The sequence below is a fragment of the Odocoileus virginianus genome, chromosome 32 (genome assembly GCF_023699985.2).
Source record: "Odocoileus virginianus isolate 20LAN1187 ecotype Illinois chromosome 32, Ovbor_1.2, whole genome shotgun sequence".
In the NCBI taxonomy this organism is placed as follows: domain Eukaryota; kingdom Metazoa; phylum Chordata; class Mammalia; order Artiodactyla; family Cervidae; genus Odocoileus; species Odocoileus virginianus.
Window position 1 is genome coordinate 41463426 of NC_069705.1, and position 18936 is coordinate 41482361.

At 45.0% G+C, this 18936-nt stretch overlaps 1 protein-coding gene across 2 annotated transcripts in view; it reads left to right on the forward strand.

The window, feature by feature from the left end:
• Positions 1-18936, forward strand: part of ERICH1 (glutamate rich 1) — a 39571-nt gene that overhangs the window by 16502 nt on the left and 4133 nt on the right. For both annotated transcript variants that reach the window (XR_011485214.1, XM_070460168.1), the window contains exons 3-5: positions 7480-7614; positions 14374-14868; positions 17218-17412. Coding sequence is in view for 1 of the 2 variants with exons in the window: in XM_070460168.1 (XP_070316269.1) it covers positions 7480-7614; positions 14374-14868; positions 17218-17412 (825 nt within the window). In the remaining variant the exon portion in view is untranslated. The remainder of the gene's footprint in view (positions 1-7479; positions 7615-14373; positions 14869-17217; positions 17413-18936) is intronic.

The window sequence follows — 18936 nt, forward strand, 5'->3', positions numbered from 1 at the left end:
TCTGGTGTCATATTTAAGAAACCAAATCCAAGGTCACAAGTTTTACATCTAAGTTTTCTTCTATGAGTTTTATGGTTTTCGCTTTTACAGTCAACTCCTTTATCTGTTTTGAGTTAATTTATGTATATGGTGTGAGGTAGGGGTCCAGATTCATTCCCTTGTCTGCGGATGTCCAGTCATACCAGCACCACTTGTTGGAGATACTGTCTTTTTCCCACTTGGCACTCTTGTCAAAAATCAGTTAGCCAAAGACTCTGTGCTCAATGCAGTAGACCTGGGTTCAATCCCTGGTCAGGGAACTAGATCCCACATGCCACACCTAAGAGTTTGAATGCCCCAGTGACGATCCCCTGGACTTCAACTAAGACCCCACCCATTAGGCCAAATTAAAAGAAGAAAAAGAATCAGTTAGCCATAGTTGTTTGGGTTTGTTTTTGGGCTCTCAGTTCTGTTCCACTGGTCTCTATGTCTCTCCTTGTGCCAGTACGACACTGTTTTAATTACTGTAGATTTGTCGTAAGTTTTGAAATTGGAGTAAGAGTCTTCTGACTTCATTATTTTTCAAGATTGTTTTAGCTACTCGGTGTCCCTCACAGTTATGTATGAATTTTAGGATCAGCTTGTCCATTTCTGGGGGAAAAGGACAGTTGGAATTTTGATACAATTTTGTGTTGAATTTGCAGATGATTCTGGGGATTAATGCTCTTTTACCAATATTAAGTTGTTCAGATCATGAATTTAGTCTAGCTTCCCATTTCTGTCATTTTAAAATTCTTTAAACAATACTCTGTAGTTTTCATTATAAGACAGGTACATCCATGCTTGGTATGTCCATGCATTCTCTGTTGTGTCCAACTCTTTGTGACCTTAAAAAAAGTTTGTCCCAAAATATTTTATTCTTTTTGATATTGTTATAAATGGAATTGTTTTCTTTTTGGATTAGCTAGTGTATGTAAATACTAATAAACCCTTTGACCTTGGATTAGGCAATGGTTTCTTAAATATGGAAACACAGATTTTTGTATATTGACCTTACTAGCCAAACTTACTAGGACTAACAATTTGTGTGTGTGTGTGTGTGTCTGTGTGTCTGTGTGTCTGTGTGTGTAGTTTTCAGGGTTTTCTATATATAAGATCTTATCCTCTGTGAGCAGGGATATTTCACTTTTCCCTATTCAGGTTGGACGCCTTTTATTTTCTTTCTTGACTATTGCCTTGTTTGGAACTTTAAGTGTAATATTGAAGCAAAGTGGCATGAGTGTGAATTCTCATCTTTCCTGGTCTTAGGGCAAGCATTCAGGACTTCTCAGTGGAGTGTGACGTCAGCCATGTGCTTTTCGTGCTTTCTCTTTCTTTCGTTGAAGTTTTCTCTATACTAATTTCTTGAGTGTATTTTAGTCATGAAAGAACAGTGTATTTTTTTGAGGCACTATATCTTGGGAATTCTGAAGGAAAAACACTATTTGCAGCTAGAAAAAGAGAAATCTTGACTAAAGACAAAACAACAAAATCACAATCAAATAGACAAAAATTGTGTGGAGGTCAAATGAAAGGTCATTTGAGAATTTCCTTGAAGACTTGATGCCTGTGGAGGCGGCAGCTTGCTGATAATCAGAGTTGTAGATGTGCCCAGATCTCTTCAGTGTTGGAAGAATCAGCCTAATGAGGAAAGGGCCTTTGTCAGTCAGCCCTTGGGTGAGATTGAGAAAATGTTGCCTGTACTGTTAAAAGACACAGCATGGTGATTTTGATAATTATTTGTTCACTTTCAGTTCATTTCAGTCGCTGAGTCATATCCAACTCTTTGCAACCCCATGGAGTGCAGCACACGAAGCCTCCCTGTCCATCACCAACTCTCGGGGTTTACCCAAACTCATGCCCATTAAGTCGGTGATGCCATCCAACCTTCTTATCCTCTGTCATCCCCTCTCCTCCCACCTTCAGTCTTTCCCAGCACCAGGGTCTTTTCAAATGAGTCAGTTCTTCACATCAGGTGGCCAAAGGATTGGAGTTTCAGCTTCAACATCTGTGCTTCCAATGAACACTCAGGACTGATCTCTTTTAGGATGGACAGGTTTGATCTCCTTGCAGTCCAAGGGACTCTCAAGAATCTTCTCCAACACCACAGTTCAAAAGCATCAATTCTTCTGCGCTAAGCTTTCTTTATAGTTCAGCTCTCACATCCTTACATGCCTACTGGAAAAACCATAGCCTTAACTAGAAGGACCTTTGTTGGCAAAGTAATGTCTCTGCTTTTTAATATGCTATCTATCTTGGTCATAACTTTTCCTCCAAGGAGTAAGTGTCTGTTAATTCATGGCTGCAGTCACCATCTGTAGGAACCCAAAGAAATAAAAGTCTGCTACTGTTTCCACTGTTTCTCTATCTATTTGCCATGAAGTGATGGGACTGGATGCCATGATCTTAGTTTTCTGAATGTTGAGCTTTAAGCCAGCTTTTTCACTCTCCTCTTTCACTTTCATCAAGAGGCTCTTTAGTTCTTCTTCACTTTCAGCCATAAGGGTGGTATCATCTACATATCTGAGGTTATTGATAATTCTCCAGGCAGTCTTGAGTCCAGCTTGTGCTTCCTCCGGCCCAGCATTTCTCATGATGTACTCTGTGTATAAAGTTAAATAAGCAGGGTGACAATATACAGCCTTAATGTACTCTTTTTCCTATTTGCAACCAGTCTGTTGTTCCATGTCCAGTTTTAACTGTTGCTTCCTGACCTGCTTACAGGTTTCTCAAGAGGCAGGTCAGATGGTCTGGTATTTCCATCTCTTGGAGAATTTTCCACAGTTTCTTGTGATCCACACAGTCAAAGGCTTTGTCATAGTCACTTTACAGAAGTGCATTTATTTATTTTAGAAGAGCATTGGTAATTCCATTTGTTCTTAAAGAAAAAAGACATGATCTGTAATGGCCATAACCACCTGTGTGTGGGTTTTGGTGAAATCTGTCACTCAAGAGTGACTCTTTTTTTGTTATTGCTTTTATTATTGTTTTTAACTTGCCAGTTATATCTGCATATATTTTAAAGAGCCAAATAATCCCACAAGAGTTATAAAAAACAGTGTCATTTTGCCCTGAGCCCCGTAACACAAGCACACCAATTCTGAAGGCATCAGCCAAGCCAAGGGCAGTCTGTTGGTGGTGCCCTGGCAGAGGGCACATGTGTGCTGGTGGTAGAGGGGGGCCGTGTGGACAAACACAGTGCAGAGGGGAGTCAGAGGGGAGTCAGAGGTTAGAAATGAAAGCAAACTCGAGTGGGTATCCTGCACATCAGACCTAGAGCCTGAGCTGGTAAGAATGGCAAACCGTGATCAAAGCCAGTCAGCCACAGAGAGGAGAGTCTTTGAAGTCACCTCTTCTGAAACCTGGTGGCCACACCAGTGTTTCTGGGAAGGCACTCGCCTCTGTCAGCAGCAACGGGGTACTGACCTGCCCCCTCCAGATCCCCGAGCCTCACCCTGCATCCCGCCCTCGCCCTGCTGTCCCCTGAGCTCTCAGTGGCGAACATGACCCTGACCGCTGTCCTGACAGTGAGCATCTGCTAGGTGAGAGAAGCCAGGCCTTGATGTTGTGCTCTGCTCTGGGCCACCCTGACTTACACACGAACAGAGTCCCATCCACTGCCCACAGGTGTGGCCTCAGGGCAGCGCATGGTCAGCACAGGACCCTCGCAAAGAGCTCTGCCCTCAGTGTCCAGCATCCATATCCTTCATCCCAGAAGTCACCTCCTACCTCCCTTCCTTGGCATCGCCCATATTTATTCTGATAATTTGGTGAACAATAAAGTTTCCAAGTTCTGTTTGATTTTCTTATTGAGAAAAATTTAGCCAATTAAAAGCTTCCAAACATACTCTATGAAAAATGATCAAGCGTTAATGTTGCCCAACGGGGGACAGTGTGCCTGGAAGTACATCTCTTCTCTGCCCTTGATCCCAGCAGAAACAACTCAGTCATTAATCAACCAGACTGATAAGCCTAACGTAAGAACTACGGTTCTTGTACCTTAGCTTCACAGAAGTGAAATACCCTGATGGCAGAAGCATTTGACAATGTTTCAAGGCTTTTACAGTTTAAATGTCTTGAAACCACACATTCTGTCATATGTGCACTAGTGATTTCTCTCAGTCCTTGTCATTGTCATTTATAAAATATTCATTTTTCTTTGAAAGAGTAGTTGGGATATCCCCTTGTGTTAGGTAAAGGTTACTTTGCCATATTTTGAGTGAAGATGTGGAGATGGAAGGCTGATCCTACCCCATGCTGAGAGGGTGTGGGGAGCAGCACTGATGCTGCTCTGGACTGTGCAGACCAGCAGCCCACTTCCAGGAGTTTATTTAATGGAACCACAAGGTCAACTGTGCAAAGTTTTATATACCCTGGATGGTCATGGCAGCCACTTCTGATAGTGAAAATTTAGAGTCAATTTCTATATGCAAAATTTAAGACAGTGGTTAAATTACAGTTAAATTTGCCAATAACATGGAACATCGTGTAGCCATTAAGAGCAAATAGATTTAAATGTATCTTAATAATTTATCATGTTCACTTTTGAAAGATATTATACATATGATATATACATGTATAATGATAAAATATGTGCTCAGTTCAGTTCAGTCGTTCAGTCGTGTCTGACTCTTTGCAACCCCATGCATCACAGCACGCCAGGCCTCTCTGTCCATCACCAACTCCTGGAGTTTACCCAAACTCATGTCCATCGAGTCATGTGATCCTATTAAGTGTGTGTCTGTGTGGGTGTATGTGCAGACACACAGTACGTACCTGTTAGTATTTACAGAGAAAAAGTTCCAAAAGGTTAGGCACCTCAATGTTGAGATTGATGTTATGATAATGAGGGGTGTCTTATGTGGAGTCTTTTTGTTTCCTGCTTCTTATTCATTAATTAATTATGTTTTTATATCGTATCATAAAAACTCAGAAGTTTATATAATAAGTAACTTTTTTTTTCCAGTTTTTTATTTATTTTTTTTTCCATTTATTTTTATTAGTTGGAGGCTAATTACTTTACATCTTTGCAGTGGTTTTTGTCATACATTGAAATGAATTAGCCATGGATTTACATGTATTCCCCATCCCGGTCCCCCCTCCCACCTCCCACACCACCCGATCCCTCTGGGTCTTCCCAGTGCACCAGGCCCGAGCACTTGTCTCATGCACCCAACCTGGGCTGGTGATCTGTTTCACCCTAGATAATATACATGTTTCGATGCTGTTCTCTTGAAACATCCCACCCTTGCCTTCTCCCAGAGTCCACAAGTCTGTTCTATACATCTGAGTCTCTTTTTCTGTTTGCATATAGGGTTATCGTTACCATCTTTCTAAATTCCATATATATATGTTAGTATACTGTATTGGTCTTTATCTTTCTGGCTTACTTCACTCTGTATAATGGGCTCCAGTTTCATCCATCTCATTAGAACTGATTCAAATGAATTCTTTTTAATGGCTGAGTAATATTCCATGGTGTATATATACCACAGCTTCCTCATCCATTCGTCTGCTGATGGGCATCTAGGTTGCTTCCATGTCCTGGCTATTATAAACAGTGCTGCGATGAACATTGGGGTGCACGTGTCTCTTTCAGATCTGGTTTCCTCGGTGTGTATGCCCAGAAGTGGGATTGCTGGGTCATATGGCAGTTCTATTTCCAGCTTCTTAAGAAATCTCCACACTGTTTTCCATAGTGGCTGTACTAATTTGCATTCCCACCAACAGTGTAAGAGGGTTCCCTTTTCTCCACACCCTCTCCAGCATTTATTGCTTGTAGACTTTTGGATAGCAGCCATCCTGACTGGTGTGTAATGGTACCTCATTGTGGTTTTGATTTGCATTTCTCTGATAATGAGTGATGTTGAGCATCTTTTCATGTGTTTTTTTGCCATCAGTATGTCTTCCTTGGAGAAATGTCTGTTGAGTTCTTTGGCCCATTTTTTGATTGGGTCATTTATTTTTCTGGAGTTGATCTGGAGGAGTTGCTTGTATATTTTTGAGATTAATCCTTTGTCTGTTGCTTCGTTTGCTATTATTTTCTCCCAATCTGAGGGCTGTCTTTTCACCTTGCTTATAGTTTCCTTTGTTGTGCAAAAGCTTTTAAGTTTCATTAGGTCCCATTTGTTTATTTTTGCTTTTGTTTCTAAAATTCTGGGATGTGGGTCATAGAGGATCCTGCTGTGATTTATGTCGGAGAGTGTTTTGCCTATGTTCTCCTCTAGGAGTTTTATAGTTTCTGGTCTTACATTTAGATCTTTCATCCATTTTGAGTTTATTTTTGTGTATGGTGTTAGAAAGTGTTCTAGTTTCATTCTTTTGCGGGTGGTTGACCAGTTTTCCCAGCACCACTTGTCAAAGAGGTTGTCTTTTTTCCATTGTATATCCTTGCCTCCTTTGTCGAAGATAAGGTGACCATAGGTTCGTGGATTTATCTCTGGGCTTTCTATTCTGTTCCATTGATCTATATTTCTGTCTTTGTGCCAGTACCATACTGTCTTGATGACTGTGGCTTTGTAGTATAGTCTGAAGTCAGGCAGATTGATTCCTCCAGTTCCATTCTTCTTTCTCAAGGTTACTTTGGCTATTCGAGGTTTTTTTGTATTTCCATACAAATTGTGAAATTATTTGTTCTAGTTCTGTGAAAAATACCGTTGGTAGTTTGATAGGGATTGCATTGAATCTATAGATTGCTTTGGGTAGTATAGCCATTTTGACAATATTGATTCTTCCAATCCATGAACACGGTATATTTCTCCATCTGTTTGTGTCCTCTTTGATTTCTTTCATCAGTGTATTATAGTTTTCTATGTATAGGTCTTTTGTTTCTTTAGGTAGATATACTCCTAAGTATTTTATTCTTTTTGTTGCAATGGTGAATGGTATTATTTCCTTAATTTCTCTTTCTGTTTTCTCATTGTTAGTGTATAGGAATGCAAGAGATTTCTGTGTGTTAATTTTATATCCTGCAACTTTACTGTATTCGTTGATTAGCTCTAGTAATTTTCTGGTAGAGTCTTTAGGGTTTTCTATGTAGAGGATCATGTTATCTGCAAACGAGAGAGTTTCACTTCTTCTTTTCCTATCTGGATTCCTTTTACTTCTTTTTCTGCCCTGATTGCTGTGGCCAACACTACCAAAACTATGTTGAATAGTAGTGGTGGAGTGGGCATCCTTGTCTTGTTCCTGATTTCAGGGGAAATGCTTTCAATTTTTCACCATTGAGGGTGATGCTTGCTGTGGGTTTTTCATATAATAAGTAACTTAAATTAATTTAAATAATCATAGCTCGTTCCTTTTTCCTTAGTGGTTATATAGCTGAGTGGCTGTTCTGGCAAAATGCTTGGCTTACTAAAGTCAGCAGTTATGGCTGTGGCTTCCCGTCTTCAGTGAGTTTGACTGGAGAAGCCGCTCGGCACGTGGACGTCTGACGGCATCTGTCTATGCCTCTTCCTGCAGGTGGTGACACTCGGGTCCAGCCCACGCGGCGGCTCTATACCGTGGGCCTGCCTCCCGAGGGGTGGGTCCCCCCTCCACCGGAGCCCCCGAGTTGCTCAAGTTCAGAGAGCTCTTCCAGCAGCGAGGACACAGGAGGTAAGATGGCCAACAGCCCTCAGGGACTTCCAGGGTCGTAACTTCACATGAACTTTAATGGGGGTGCGTGTCACATGGCCATGTGGTCTGCAATCATTAGAGACACTTGTGAAGATGCATAACAGGACCAGCTCAGGTTGGGAGGGGACTCAGGTTGGGGTGTGATCTCAGCCCCATTGTTAACACATTACACATCAGGAGAAGTCTGGTATTAATATGTCCAAACTTGAAAGTGCTTCTCTTGTTAAGTGAACTTTTTTCTTTACTTTCCAATTTTTTTCAAAATTTCCAAGATTGTTATCAGTTTTGTAATCATGGAAGTAACTTAGGTTGCATGTCTGGTAGAAAACTGAACACTGCTGTCAGATGTTTTATGAGTGAAGGAGGTGCACTGGGGGTGGTGCGGAGGCTGCATGTCACATTCATGCCTTAAAAATTCCCCCCTTAATTTATCATTTTAAAACTTCCTTAAGAGGAATTTGCAATTTTCAGAAAAATTTTCCCCAGATGGTTTTTAACAAGTAATAAACTAAGAAACTCTATACCATACGCCTTAATTAGTTTGCATATTCAGAAAATATGATTTTCCACTAGATTGATCTTTCTGACTTCCTAAGAATCAGAAACCATAAAATCAAAAATGAGATAGTTAGGGATTGATATATTTATCTTTTTAAGCCCTGTTGAAAATCTTTGGAATATAATTATTGGAAAAATAGATTGTTTCATTAGAAAATTAACCTATGTCCTTATAAAGATAAATCGCTTTTGGTGACATACTTGCTGTGTACCTCGGGTGTTTAATAACAAAGTGCGGACTCACCCTGGAGCTGCTGCCGCAGCGAGTTCCACTCCCAAGCCTCCCAGGCGGGCTTGTGCACGGCGCCCCAGCTGAGAGCCTTCCGGGTGCACTGCTAAGCTAGAGGGGTGTCCTTCCAGGAGACCAAAAGCTCCACAGTCTTGTTGCTGGCATTTAAGCAGAGAGTGTGAGGACTGGAGTCAGAAAAGAGGGAAAGTCCCATGGGACAGTGTCCACCGTTTTTGTCTGTTTGAATGCACAGCACTGTTAAGTCAGTTCAGAAGTTACTTCTAAAGAAGTCGAGGAGGAAGTGTCACTGCAGGTCGTTGCCCCATCTGTGCCCACGGCATCCTGTCTCCCCTGGCTCAGCCTGGGTACAGGTGGCAGGCCTGCTCGTGACCCCCAAGGCCAGCCCCCTCCTTGCCTCAGGCCTTGTCCAGACCCCTGGTTTGTCAGACCCCATGCAGCCAGAGGCACGTCCCTCTGCTGTAGGCATTCACATCCTGCCGTTGTAACAGTGCCTCAGCAGCTTTGCAAAGATCCTTTATTCATCCTGAAAAGGAGGAGTCCCTGCCTGCCACTGCCAGCAGGTAAAGTTCTGGGACCTCTACAGAGAGACGTTACATTCACATGTTCTACACAGAAATAGGAACCTCAACTTTCTTATGAACTGAAAAACAGGCCAGCCTCTAGGAAAGGGCCTTTTCTTCTCTGTTTCACCAATCCTTTTTTTTAAAGAAAAGTATTTTGTCTTTCTGGACTACAGAAACACTTACTATAGACAAGTCAAGCATTATAGAAAACACACAGGAAGTAAAACATTACCTAAGACCACCAGGGCAAGATCTCAATAAACATTTTTTGAAAATTCTCCCTGTACATGTTGTATGTGCACATGCAGCTTTTATAAAAGTACATATTATATGTCCTGCATTATAAACAACTTTCCACACTTTGTGTGTTATGGAGATTTTTTTTTTCCATTTCATTGCATATAAATGTATTTATATAATTTTTTTAAAGTAGCTGAAATCTGTGTTATGTAAGCAACTTGTTTATAACTAGGCTTCCCTTTCCCACGTTGAAAGCTATCTAGAACTTTCCCTGGTGCTCGGTAAGCCCTTGGCATGTGAACGCTGTCGTCACTGTGACAGTTATGCTCCCTGCTGGGCGCCAGCACCCTGGTATCTGTTTTCAGGTCTGGTTTCAGTGATTGTGAGGTGCCCCCAGGTGTCTTTTCTATACTCTCCCGCCACCTGCTGTCCGGGCTGTTTCCCAGTCCCTCCTTGCTAGGCTTTCGTTTTGGATCTTCCTCTGTAGATGTCTTCTTTTCCAGATTTCCTGCGAAATCTCCCTTGCTTTGGTTTTAATTCCTCCGCTGACATCTGAGGCGTGGTTTCTTCCGCTCAGGGTTCCCACGCCCCCTTCTCTCACTTTCAACAACCCCTGCTGTGTTGTTTGTGACAGGAGTGGCCCCCAGGCCATGAGGCTCTCAGTAGAGGGCCAGTGGGCTCTGGCAGACACGGAGCCCCTCATGGGGCTCCTGTGGGCTCCTCCCATGACCTCCACCCTGCCTGCAGAAACAGCCCCTGGGTTCCTGCGCCCTGGGCTCCCGTCTGCTCCTGCCAGTCCTGTTCTTGCTGGTCAGTCCTGCTGGGGCCCAGCTGTGCAGTGGTTGGTGTCTCATTCGCTGACCTCACACGCATCCTGTGTCCATATGAGATGTGCCACGACTGCTGTCACCCTGTTCTGATCTGCCCCCCATGCAGCCAGCGGGCAGTGTCAGGTCAGGGGAGGTCCCAGCTTCCTGCGGCCCTCTGCCCGGTCACCCCAGCGTGGGTGCCTCTCCTTCGCAACGTCCTTCCCCACTTCCCCTCTTGGCCTTCTTGACCCCATACCCACTTCAGAAATGCAGGTGCCCCCCCCCCCCGCCTTCCATCCAGTACCTGATTATTTCTACAACTTTCTTGCTCTCGCAGCCTCACCTCCAACTCTTGGGGGCTGGAGCCCCAACTTGCCAGGTGGCTGAGGGTGTGGGAAGGGCCTGGGGTCTGTGACCTCACTGCTGAATGTACGTGTGGCCTTCTTTGCTTCTCCAACCTGTTTCCTTGGCTACCTGATGGTAATAATCCTGCACTGGCAAACCCCACACTCGCCGTGCCAATCAGATTGGGTTTGTTGCAAAGCTTGTACAAATGTGAGAACTGCCAGCTCTTAATTCCCTAAGGCACTGGCGCCTGCTGGAGTTAAGTCTTCAGTCAATATTTGATGACCAAGTTGAATATTTATAAAAACAGCCGGTAAGGAAGCACCAGTCCTCTCTCCTCGTTCATAATTACAAGTGGTTTGACTCTATTGACATGGTTTTTGTGTTCAGATCAAGCTGCAAAGTCATTAAAATCAAGTCGTTTTTATGGGAGGCTATTATGATTATTATTCTAATAGCAAGCTCCAGTTGAAATAGTTATTAACTTCGTGGCTTTTGGAAGCATGAGCTCAGTGCACAATTCTAATGTGGATTCACTGTGAGTTAAACAACCATCCTTTCAATGTGTTTTGACAGATTTAGGCCGCAGTTCTGAGGCAGATAAGATTTCAGATCTTATTGACTCTGTCTGGGCTGAAGAAATCTTGATGTGTGCTTTCTAGAGCTTCCCAGGTGCGGAGCAGAATGGGCACTCTGTTGACTGAGAAGGTGCGACTTTCACCAGATGCACCCAAAATTGAGACAGAGACCTCGGTGGGCTCTCAGTGGAGACTCTCTCTGATCCAGGGCCGCAGTCCACACACACCGCAGTCACTCGTGGACCCAGCAGTCACACTCAGAGTTATTAGCAGGTTTCATTCTTGTCTGGAGCCCTCATGGAGAGGGGCAGCGAGGTGCTCTGCTGCTCTGGGGCTGCAGTTCTTGTGCCGGTGGGGGCCCCGCACTTGGTGCTCTGGGTGTCGTCTTGCCACCCTGGTTGCTGGGCAGGTGACCGTGCGTCCCGCCTGTGTGTATGCGGGCTCCCCCGCAGCCGGTCTGTAGGGCCTGGGGCCTTCTGGGCTCACGGAGGTGCATGGAGGTGCCGTCAGGCTGGCGTCCCAGGAGTGGCTCCTCCCACCTCTGACACTCCTCCTGCTCCCCTCTTGCCCTGCCCGGGCCTTCTTCAGAGCTGGCAGGGGGAGGGCTTTTCTCACCCTCAGTCACGTTTTGCATTTCCCCTCGGTTTCTGGTTTGCAGCGTTTCCCTGATGTAGTGATGCTACTGCTGATTGAGTACTTCATGCTGCTGCAGTCAATCAGTTGATACTTTGTTTAGAAGTCATGTTTTTCTAGTGTTGACGTTTATGGGAGGGCTGGCCTACAGGCTTCCTTCCCTTCCTGTGGAGCCCTCCTCTGGTTTTGAAATGAACACTGTGCTGTCCTCACAAAGCACTGTCACTGTCGCTGTCACTGTTACTATTACTATTCTCTGGAAATGTTTTGTGTGTTTGGCGTTTGTTTCTTTGTTAAAGGTTTCCCAGAAGTCAGGTGACTCCAGCTAGGTGTGTAGCTGGCTGTGGGATTGCTCGCTGATGTATCTGCATAGGGCTGATCACAGGGTCATCTTCCTGGTCGTTTAGAGTCCACAGGCAGGGTGTTAACACACGCCTTCACCGAGACTCTGTTTACATCTCCTCTGCCCGTCCCGTCCTGTCTAGTGCTGTTTGTCTGTCTTCACAGTGTCAGTGCTGGCTACTGTCTCTCTGTTGGATTTTCCTTTCCTCTTCCTTTCTTTTCTGTGCCTCTTATTGTTATTTCTTCTACTTTCATCAGGTTTAAGTTGTGTTTTTCCAGCTTCTTGCTTATATCATTGATTTTTAGCCTTTTTTCTTTCCTGACATATTTAAGATTATAAATTTGCCTTTAAGTAGAGTTTAGTGGCATCCCAGATGTTTTCAGTTGTTATAATTTCGCTAAGTTTAAAATAGTCAATTTTTCTTATTATGAAAGCTGTATCTGCTCAGTGTCTTACGGTTGGAAATCAGAACAGTACAGTGAAGGAAACAACCTACAATCACAGCACCCAGAGACCACAGCTGACCCCCAGCATCCAAACCTTCACTGTCTCAGTATTGTATTGTTTTCCTCTTAAGAAGTGCACACCCACAGTTATATTAAAAAGTATGATACACTCACATTTTACAGCATTTTTTGCCACATCCTCCTCCTCGGATCCCTGTTTTATAGTCAGAGTAGTAGGCTGAACGGCTCACCATCTTCACAGGCTGCATTCATGCTGTGCTGTAACTGCTTGGGGAGAGAAATGACTGGAGGATAACATCGGTGACTGGCTCGGCTGGACGGGCCTGGAGAGAATGCAGATGCTGGGGAGAAATGAGAGCAGGTCCCTGGATACTACTCTTGGTAGGCAGTGAGGATACCCCCAAATGACTGCACACTGGTCCCCAGACGGCTTTACTGTGACATGATGGAGCATCCTATAGGTGACTTTTTTCCAAATCAATAAGGGCAAGAATGGATCCTAATGAAGAGAAATCTGATGTTTCCTTTTTTTAACTGAACCTGGAAAATTAAAAAATTTTCATAAGCTGCTGTCATTTTTCAAACATTAATATTTTACAAGACCAACTCAAGGGCCAGCCATTTGGAGGTGCTCATGAATCAGCTGTGGCCTGTCTGTTACACTAATGACAGTAGGTCCCTAATGTCAGTTAATATCACCTTTCAAATGAAATGGGAAGGTGCTGTGCTTAGTCATCACTGTGATTGGAGAGAGAGAAAATACAGCTGGTGTGGGACTACAAACTTGACTGTCATGTCATGACTTTATGAACAGTGATTTGGGCTTCATGCGAAGTTCCAGGCAGCAGCAGGTCTTCAGTTGTCACGTGCATCAAGAGAAAATCAAGGACCAGAGGTCAGGGAGGACTCTTTGCCTGTCTCTAGCAGCAGTGCCTGATGTGGTGACCGCTCCTGGCTGCAGGTCAGGGCCTCCATGTCACAGGGAGCGGCAGGGAGGCATGTGGGTGCCTAGATGGATGTGGAGCCCAGAACAAGGGCGGCCACAGCCTCGGGGACTGCAGGGGTGAGCCGTGGGCTCTGAGTCTGAGCCCCTCATCACGAGAACTGCAGCGCAAGGACCCCATGGTACCTTCCGTCTGACCTCAGTGGCAGATCAAGGCTCCAGAGTGGGGCTTTCAGGGAGAGGGCTTTCCGTTCCATGGGTGACACAGTGTCTCAGAAGTCTCACCGCGACCCGTGGTGGGCCCGGGGATCAGCCGTAAGAGCCTCTGAGTGAGGGTGGCAGCACCGCTGCCGTTGGTCTGCTGGAGCAGAGTGGGTGTGTGCTGAGTGTGCGCGGGGCGCACGGCCACCGGGGCGCCACGATGGGACGGCCAGGGCGGCACTGGCGGGCTGATTCCTCCCAGGCCCCACGTCCTCTCGCAGGCCTTGCCGCCACGTGTCTACTCCAGACCTTCCACTTCTCCGAGAGCCCAGATCTCCCCTTCATTCAGGTGTGCCCCACTGCTGGCTGGGATGGTTCAGTCATCACTTTTCTTCTCATCCCCACACACAAGTAACTCTTTAGAAGGTACTAAAGCACACTTAGAAAGCATAAGAATTCATGGTTTTTTCCCCAAAACTAGGAGTGAAATTTTACTCTGGATAAAATTGCAACAGCTCTTACATCCTTAAAATCACACCATATGTCATGATTGCAATAATGAATAAATACAGACATAGACACATACCTTTTTTGGAAGAACAAGTAGGTTGTTAATTTACTTTATGGTAAATCCCAGGATCCTTGATAGTGTACTTGGTTTGAATAAAATTAATAATCACTGAAGTAAATGTCTTAAGTTCCTTTTCTACTAAATTTATAAAATCCCAATGGAAAATTTATTTAGCCTAGTGAGTTTGTTATGTTCCCTTTACGGAAAATTGTTGTATTTGAATTTTTGTTTTTATAGATCAGGATCTTCACGATCTGCCAAAGAGAAGAAGAATTAGAAAGCATAAATCAAAGAAAAAATTTAAAAATCCCAATAACATCCATGTAGAACCAGCAGAATCAGAGAAACAGCAGAGTCTTCTGCAAGAAAAATTGCAGCCATGGCACACAGATGGCCCCACAATAAGCAAAAATAAAAAAAGGAAACTCAAAAAGAAACAGCAAATGCAAAGGAAGAAAGCAGCTGGCTCACTAACAGGAGCCTCTGGCATGCACTTCATGTACCAGCCTGAGGAGACCAGCAGTGAGCAGGAGGATGTGCCAGTGACTGATGGAGAGTGCGCTGGGGGGGCCACGGGGAGCGGGGCTGCAGGCGCTGTGGAAGAGAGGATCCTGCCCCTTGAGGAGGGTGGAGTCCCGGACGCTGAGGAGGAAGAGGTGAAAAGTACCAATGAAAAGGCAGATGGCATCCTGAACTTTTTGAAGTCAACACAAGAAATTTATTTTTATGATGGTATGTTTTTTCCTGTTGTTCTGTTGAATAATGGCATCCACTCAATTGGAAAAAATGAGCAAATGTAAAATGTCTAAAAGTTTACAAAATACATTAAAATATTCAGTATTCAAAATAAGTTGTTAGTTTTGAGGCAAAAATGCAAATATTTAAATTCATCCCACCAAAGATCTGGGCTGACTCCCTGCCTGAGGCTTACCAGGGTTAACAGCCAGAGGTGTGGGTCTAGATGAGTGTGGTCTCCTCATCCTCATTTCTCTGAATATGTTGGTATTCTCAGCTGTATGTCTACAGAGAATATAAATCCATGTTGAACTGATGAACTTTTGGTCATTTTCATCAGCTGGTAGAGTCGTGAAGGAAGCATACACAGTGATTTGCTCCCCAATGTGTGACTCAGTGATTTGAGATTTTCCTGTGTTCAGAATACTTGAGCACTATTTGTACTGATATAGGACATGAAATTTATTCTGGAGTTTGTTCTGATGGGTGCTGATTACTTACCTTTGTGTGGAGTCTGATAGCAGCCCTGAGGATCAGGAGCCAAGAGCAGAGTGCTGAGGTACCTTCCACCTCCCCTGGTTCTGATCTGTCCCTGGTAGATTCTGGCAATGTGGTGGTTTAGTGCGTCCAGACTGTAGCACAAATGAGATGAGAAATGTTGACTATATAATAACTGGAGGGGTAAAGAATGGACTTAAACTGGGATGCAAAAATACTGTGCTTAATGGATCCATTTTAACCAAGAAGATTAACCCTTTCTCTCTTTGTTTGTTTACCCACACTTTGTATTGATAATAAGTTGAAAACATCCTTAGCAAATATACACGTGACACTAATAGGAGGACTGTAGAACAGAAATAGGATTCAGAGAGATTTCAGTAGATGATCTCTCTGCCTGAGAGAGTGGCTTCTGGCAGACAACTCTCCTGCCAAGGAGCCTGATGTGTAAGGTGAACTTGGGGTTTCAGGAGCTGCTGAGGAGGCCAAGGGCAGGTACCAGAGGAGGCGCAGCACAGGCCAGGGTAGCCAGACGCCTGTTGTCCTCCTCTCTCCAGGTGCTTGCCCTCCACCCGTTGGGTGTTTGTGCTCTGCCCCTCAGGTGTTTGCCCGTCCAGATGGGCTCGAGTGAGGGTCCAGGGGAAGGGGCAGCGCAGCCCTGGGGAGCAGTCTAACTAGCAGAGCCCTGGGGCTGCCCGGGTCTGGGAAGGAAGGTGGAGGGCCCAGAATTGGCAGCTCTGACAAAGGAAGGTTGCAGATCAGAAGCAGAGCTGCACTGGTCCCCTTTGAAGCTGTGGCCCAGCCCTGAGCTGTGGGATGGGGGGAGGGCCGCCTCTGGCATCTCAGGGACCGAGCAGACGGCTAAACTGACCCATGCAGCACGCTGGCCACGCGCTCAGGTGCAGCTGGACCTCTGCCGGCCACACATGCAACCCCCGGCTGTCGGCTCTGTCAATGGACCCTTCTCTATCTGCCAAGCAGAGGCAGGAGAATGCTGTGAGCCGAACTCCTGAGAGTTTCTTGTGTATTTGATGGAGTGTGTCAGGTACATCAAGAGACAGGGAGGCATGACCTAAACCATGAGGAACAGCTTAGTAGAAAGGGGCCACGGGGTAGAGACGCTGCTGTTACCAGACAGCAGATCTAAAATAGCTGTGACTGAGATGTCCAAGAAATGGGGAGAAGGTGGACAAGGATACAAATCAGAGACTTTCACCAGAAATGTTGAACCTATTAGGATAACCAAATGGAGCTTCTAGGCGTAGCAGCCACATAAGTCAGAAAGAGACTCGCCCGTGGGACTGGGCAGTGGGATGGGAAGAGATGGCAGCCGGGAGCTTTTCAGAGCTGGCAAAGGCCACAGAGTCACAGGCTCTGGACATTCTATGAGCTCCAACTGGGGCTAGTGCAGAAACGGCCTCAGCCTGACACAATGGGGAGGGCACTGTGGCTTGTGGGCAACAGGAGAGCCATGGTCACCTCCTGGGCTTCCCCGAAGCATAGCAGACACCAGCAGGTTTGTTCTCTGCAGTTCCTGATGCTGTCAGAGGGCTTGGTGTGGCGTCTGTTCCTTGTGCTCTGGGTGTGACTTCTAGGACATGGGACACCCAGCTGCTTTACGAGTCGGTGCCCTAACAGACACCACGTTTCCACTGTGCTTCAATAATTGTATTTTGTTGTTTACTTTTCAGAGTTCTGCACTGATTGTCCCTCATGGCAACTTTTTGTATCCCAAACACATCATTCTTAAGTAGAAATATAAGTTTGAGGCTTTCTTTAAGAGGTGAAAGCTTATCTTCAGATTACAAGAGTAAAAACGCAATTCTCAGTGACCCTGTCTTTGTTTAGATGTCTCCAAGGATTCCAATTCTGGTGTCTTTATGGAAAGTACCAACGAGCTATTTAAACAACTAAAAACTCACAGTGTGTCCCCCTCAGACGTATTCATTCTGGATCACATGAAAACGCTGCTACTTTTGCACGACACCAAGAGATTGAAGAGTGCCCTGGACCTGTTCCCGGAACACTGCAGGATGCCACCTGGTATGTGCTCTGTTCATTATGCCTTTGGTTCATTGTGCTGCTTTAGAAACTTGTCTCGGGTTCACCTCTGAAAAACTTTCTCCACCAAAACAGTCCTGTATTAGAAAACAGTCCTGTATCAGAAAATGTAAGGCTGCACATATGCTTGAGGAGTAGGTTCCCACTCAAGGAGGGTTATGCTCCTTGCATCTCTCTTGCTGTAAAAATATCTCCTGATATCTGCAGACATTCATGTGCAGTCTACTTTTCCAGACTTATGAGCTCCACTCTTAGGACTGAATTTTTACTGGTTTAAATGGAAGTGGAAGAGTTCATTTCTTTTCCCTTTTCTTTTTCCTCTGCTAGATGTGAAAACAAATGATTTACAGTCCAGCTGAGTTCCTCACACTGAAGGTGCTCCCTGCACATGGCTGAGATGTGTCAGGGGAACAGGGGCAGCGCTGGGGGCTTTAGTGAAAATCACTGGACAAGTTTTGCCTGGAAGCATTTATTTAACCAGTTGATGGAACTAAAATTTAGGTTTGAAGCACTTCTCTGAAAATAAATTCCTTTTTAGTGTGTCTGTGTAGGATATGCATTAGAAGTGTTTCCATGTCATGCTACTTTATAAAATCAAATCTTACAAATGGTGAAGCTTCATTTTCAAATATTGGTTCCATTTAATTCAGTCGGCTTTAGAATTCTGAAATTGTTTTCATTTTCATACAACTAACTTATGAAGCTTAGTCAGTAGCTACGGGTCTGCTGTCGATGGGATCAGCCTGGAAATAGTAACATTTCAATAGCAGACACCAGGCCCTTTCTCTCTCTGCTGCCTCAGCAGTTAGTTTTCCTAGTTTGTGGGTGTTTCATCAACTGGGTGTGGCAGCATATCCCACAGCCAGTGCACGTATTTCTACAGTTGGTCTGACATACCACATTCTGTCATCTGCATGTACATACAGTCACCATCTGTGGGGTTTGTATCGTGCTCTGCACACCATGAAGACCCTGCAGGCACCCCCGCCCTGAACCTCCTGAGTCCTCTGTGTCCATTTTAGGCATCATCATGCATGAGGCTGGGGGGCCAGGGGGCTGGCCTGGGGCAGGACAGACCATGCCTTTGGAGGCAGCTTGGCACACTTCTGTATGGAGCACGAGATGGACCCTGGCCTACAGTCCCAGCCTCTTCTCAGAAATGCATCTCAGCCTCAGCAGCAGTCAGCTGCCCCGTGGGCATCGAGGTCTAACTCTTGGGGTTGGAGCCTTGGACCTGGCATTCCCTGCCGTGAGCATCTTTACAAAGAGCAAGGCCTGAAACTAGGGGTCATGCCCTCAGCTCAGGCACTTTGCTGGGCCGTTCCTGGGACAGTTCCTGAAACCTGAGTGCCATTCATCACAGCTAATCTCACTTAGAGTTATGCTTCTAACTTCCTGCTGCTTTGTCCACCTTTGATGTAAACTTATGTTTCTCTTTCACTTCGTATGCAGTTTTTTCAAGCTCAGGTGTTAAGCATATAGTATTGTGTGTGATGCTGTAAAGTG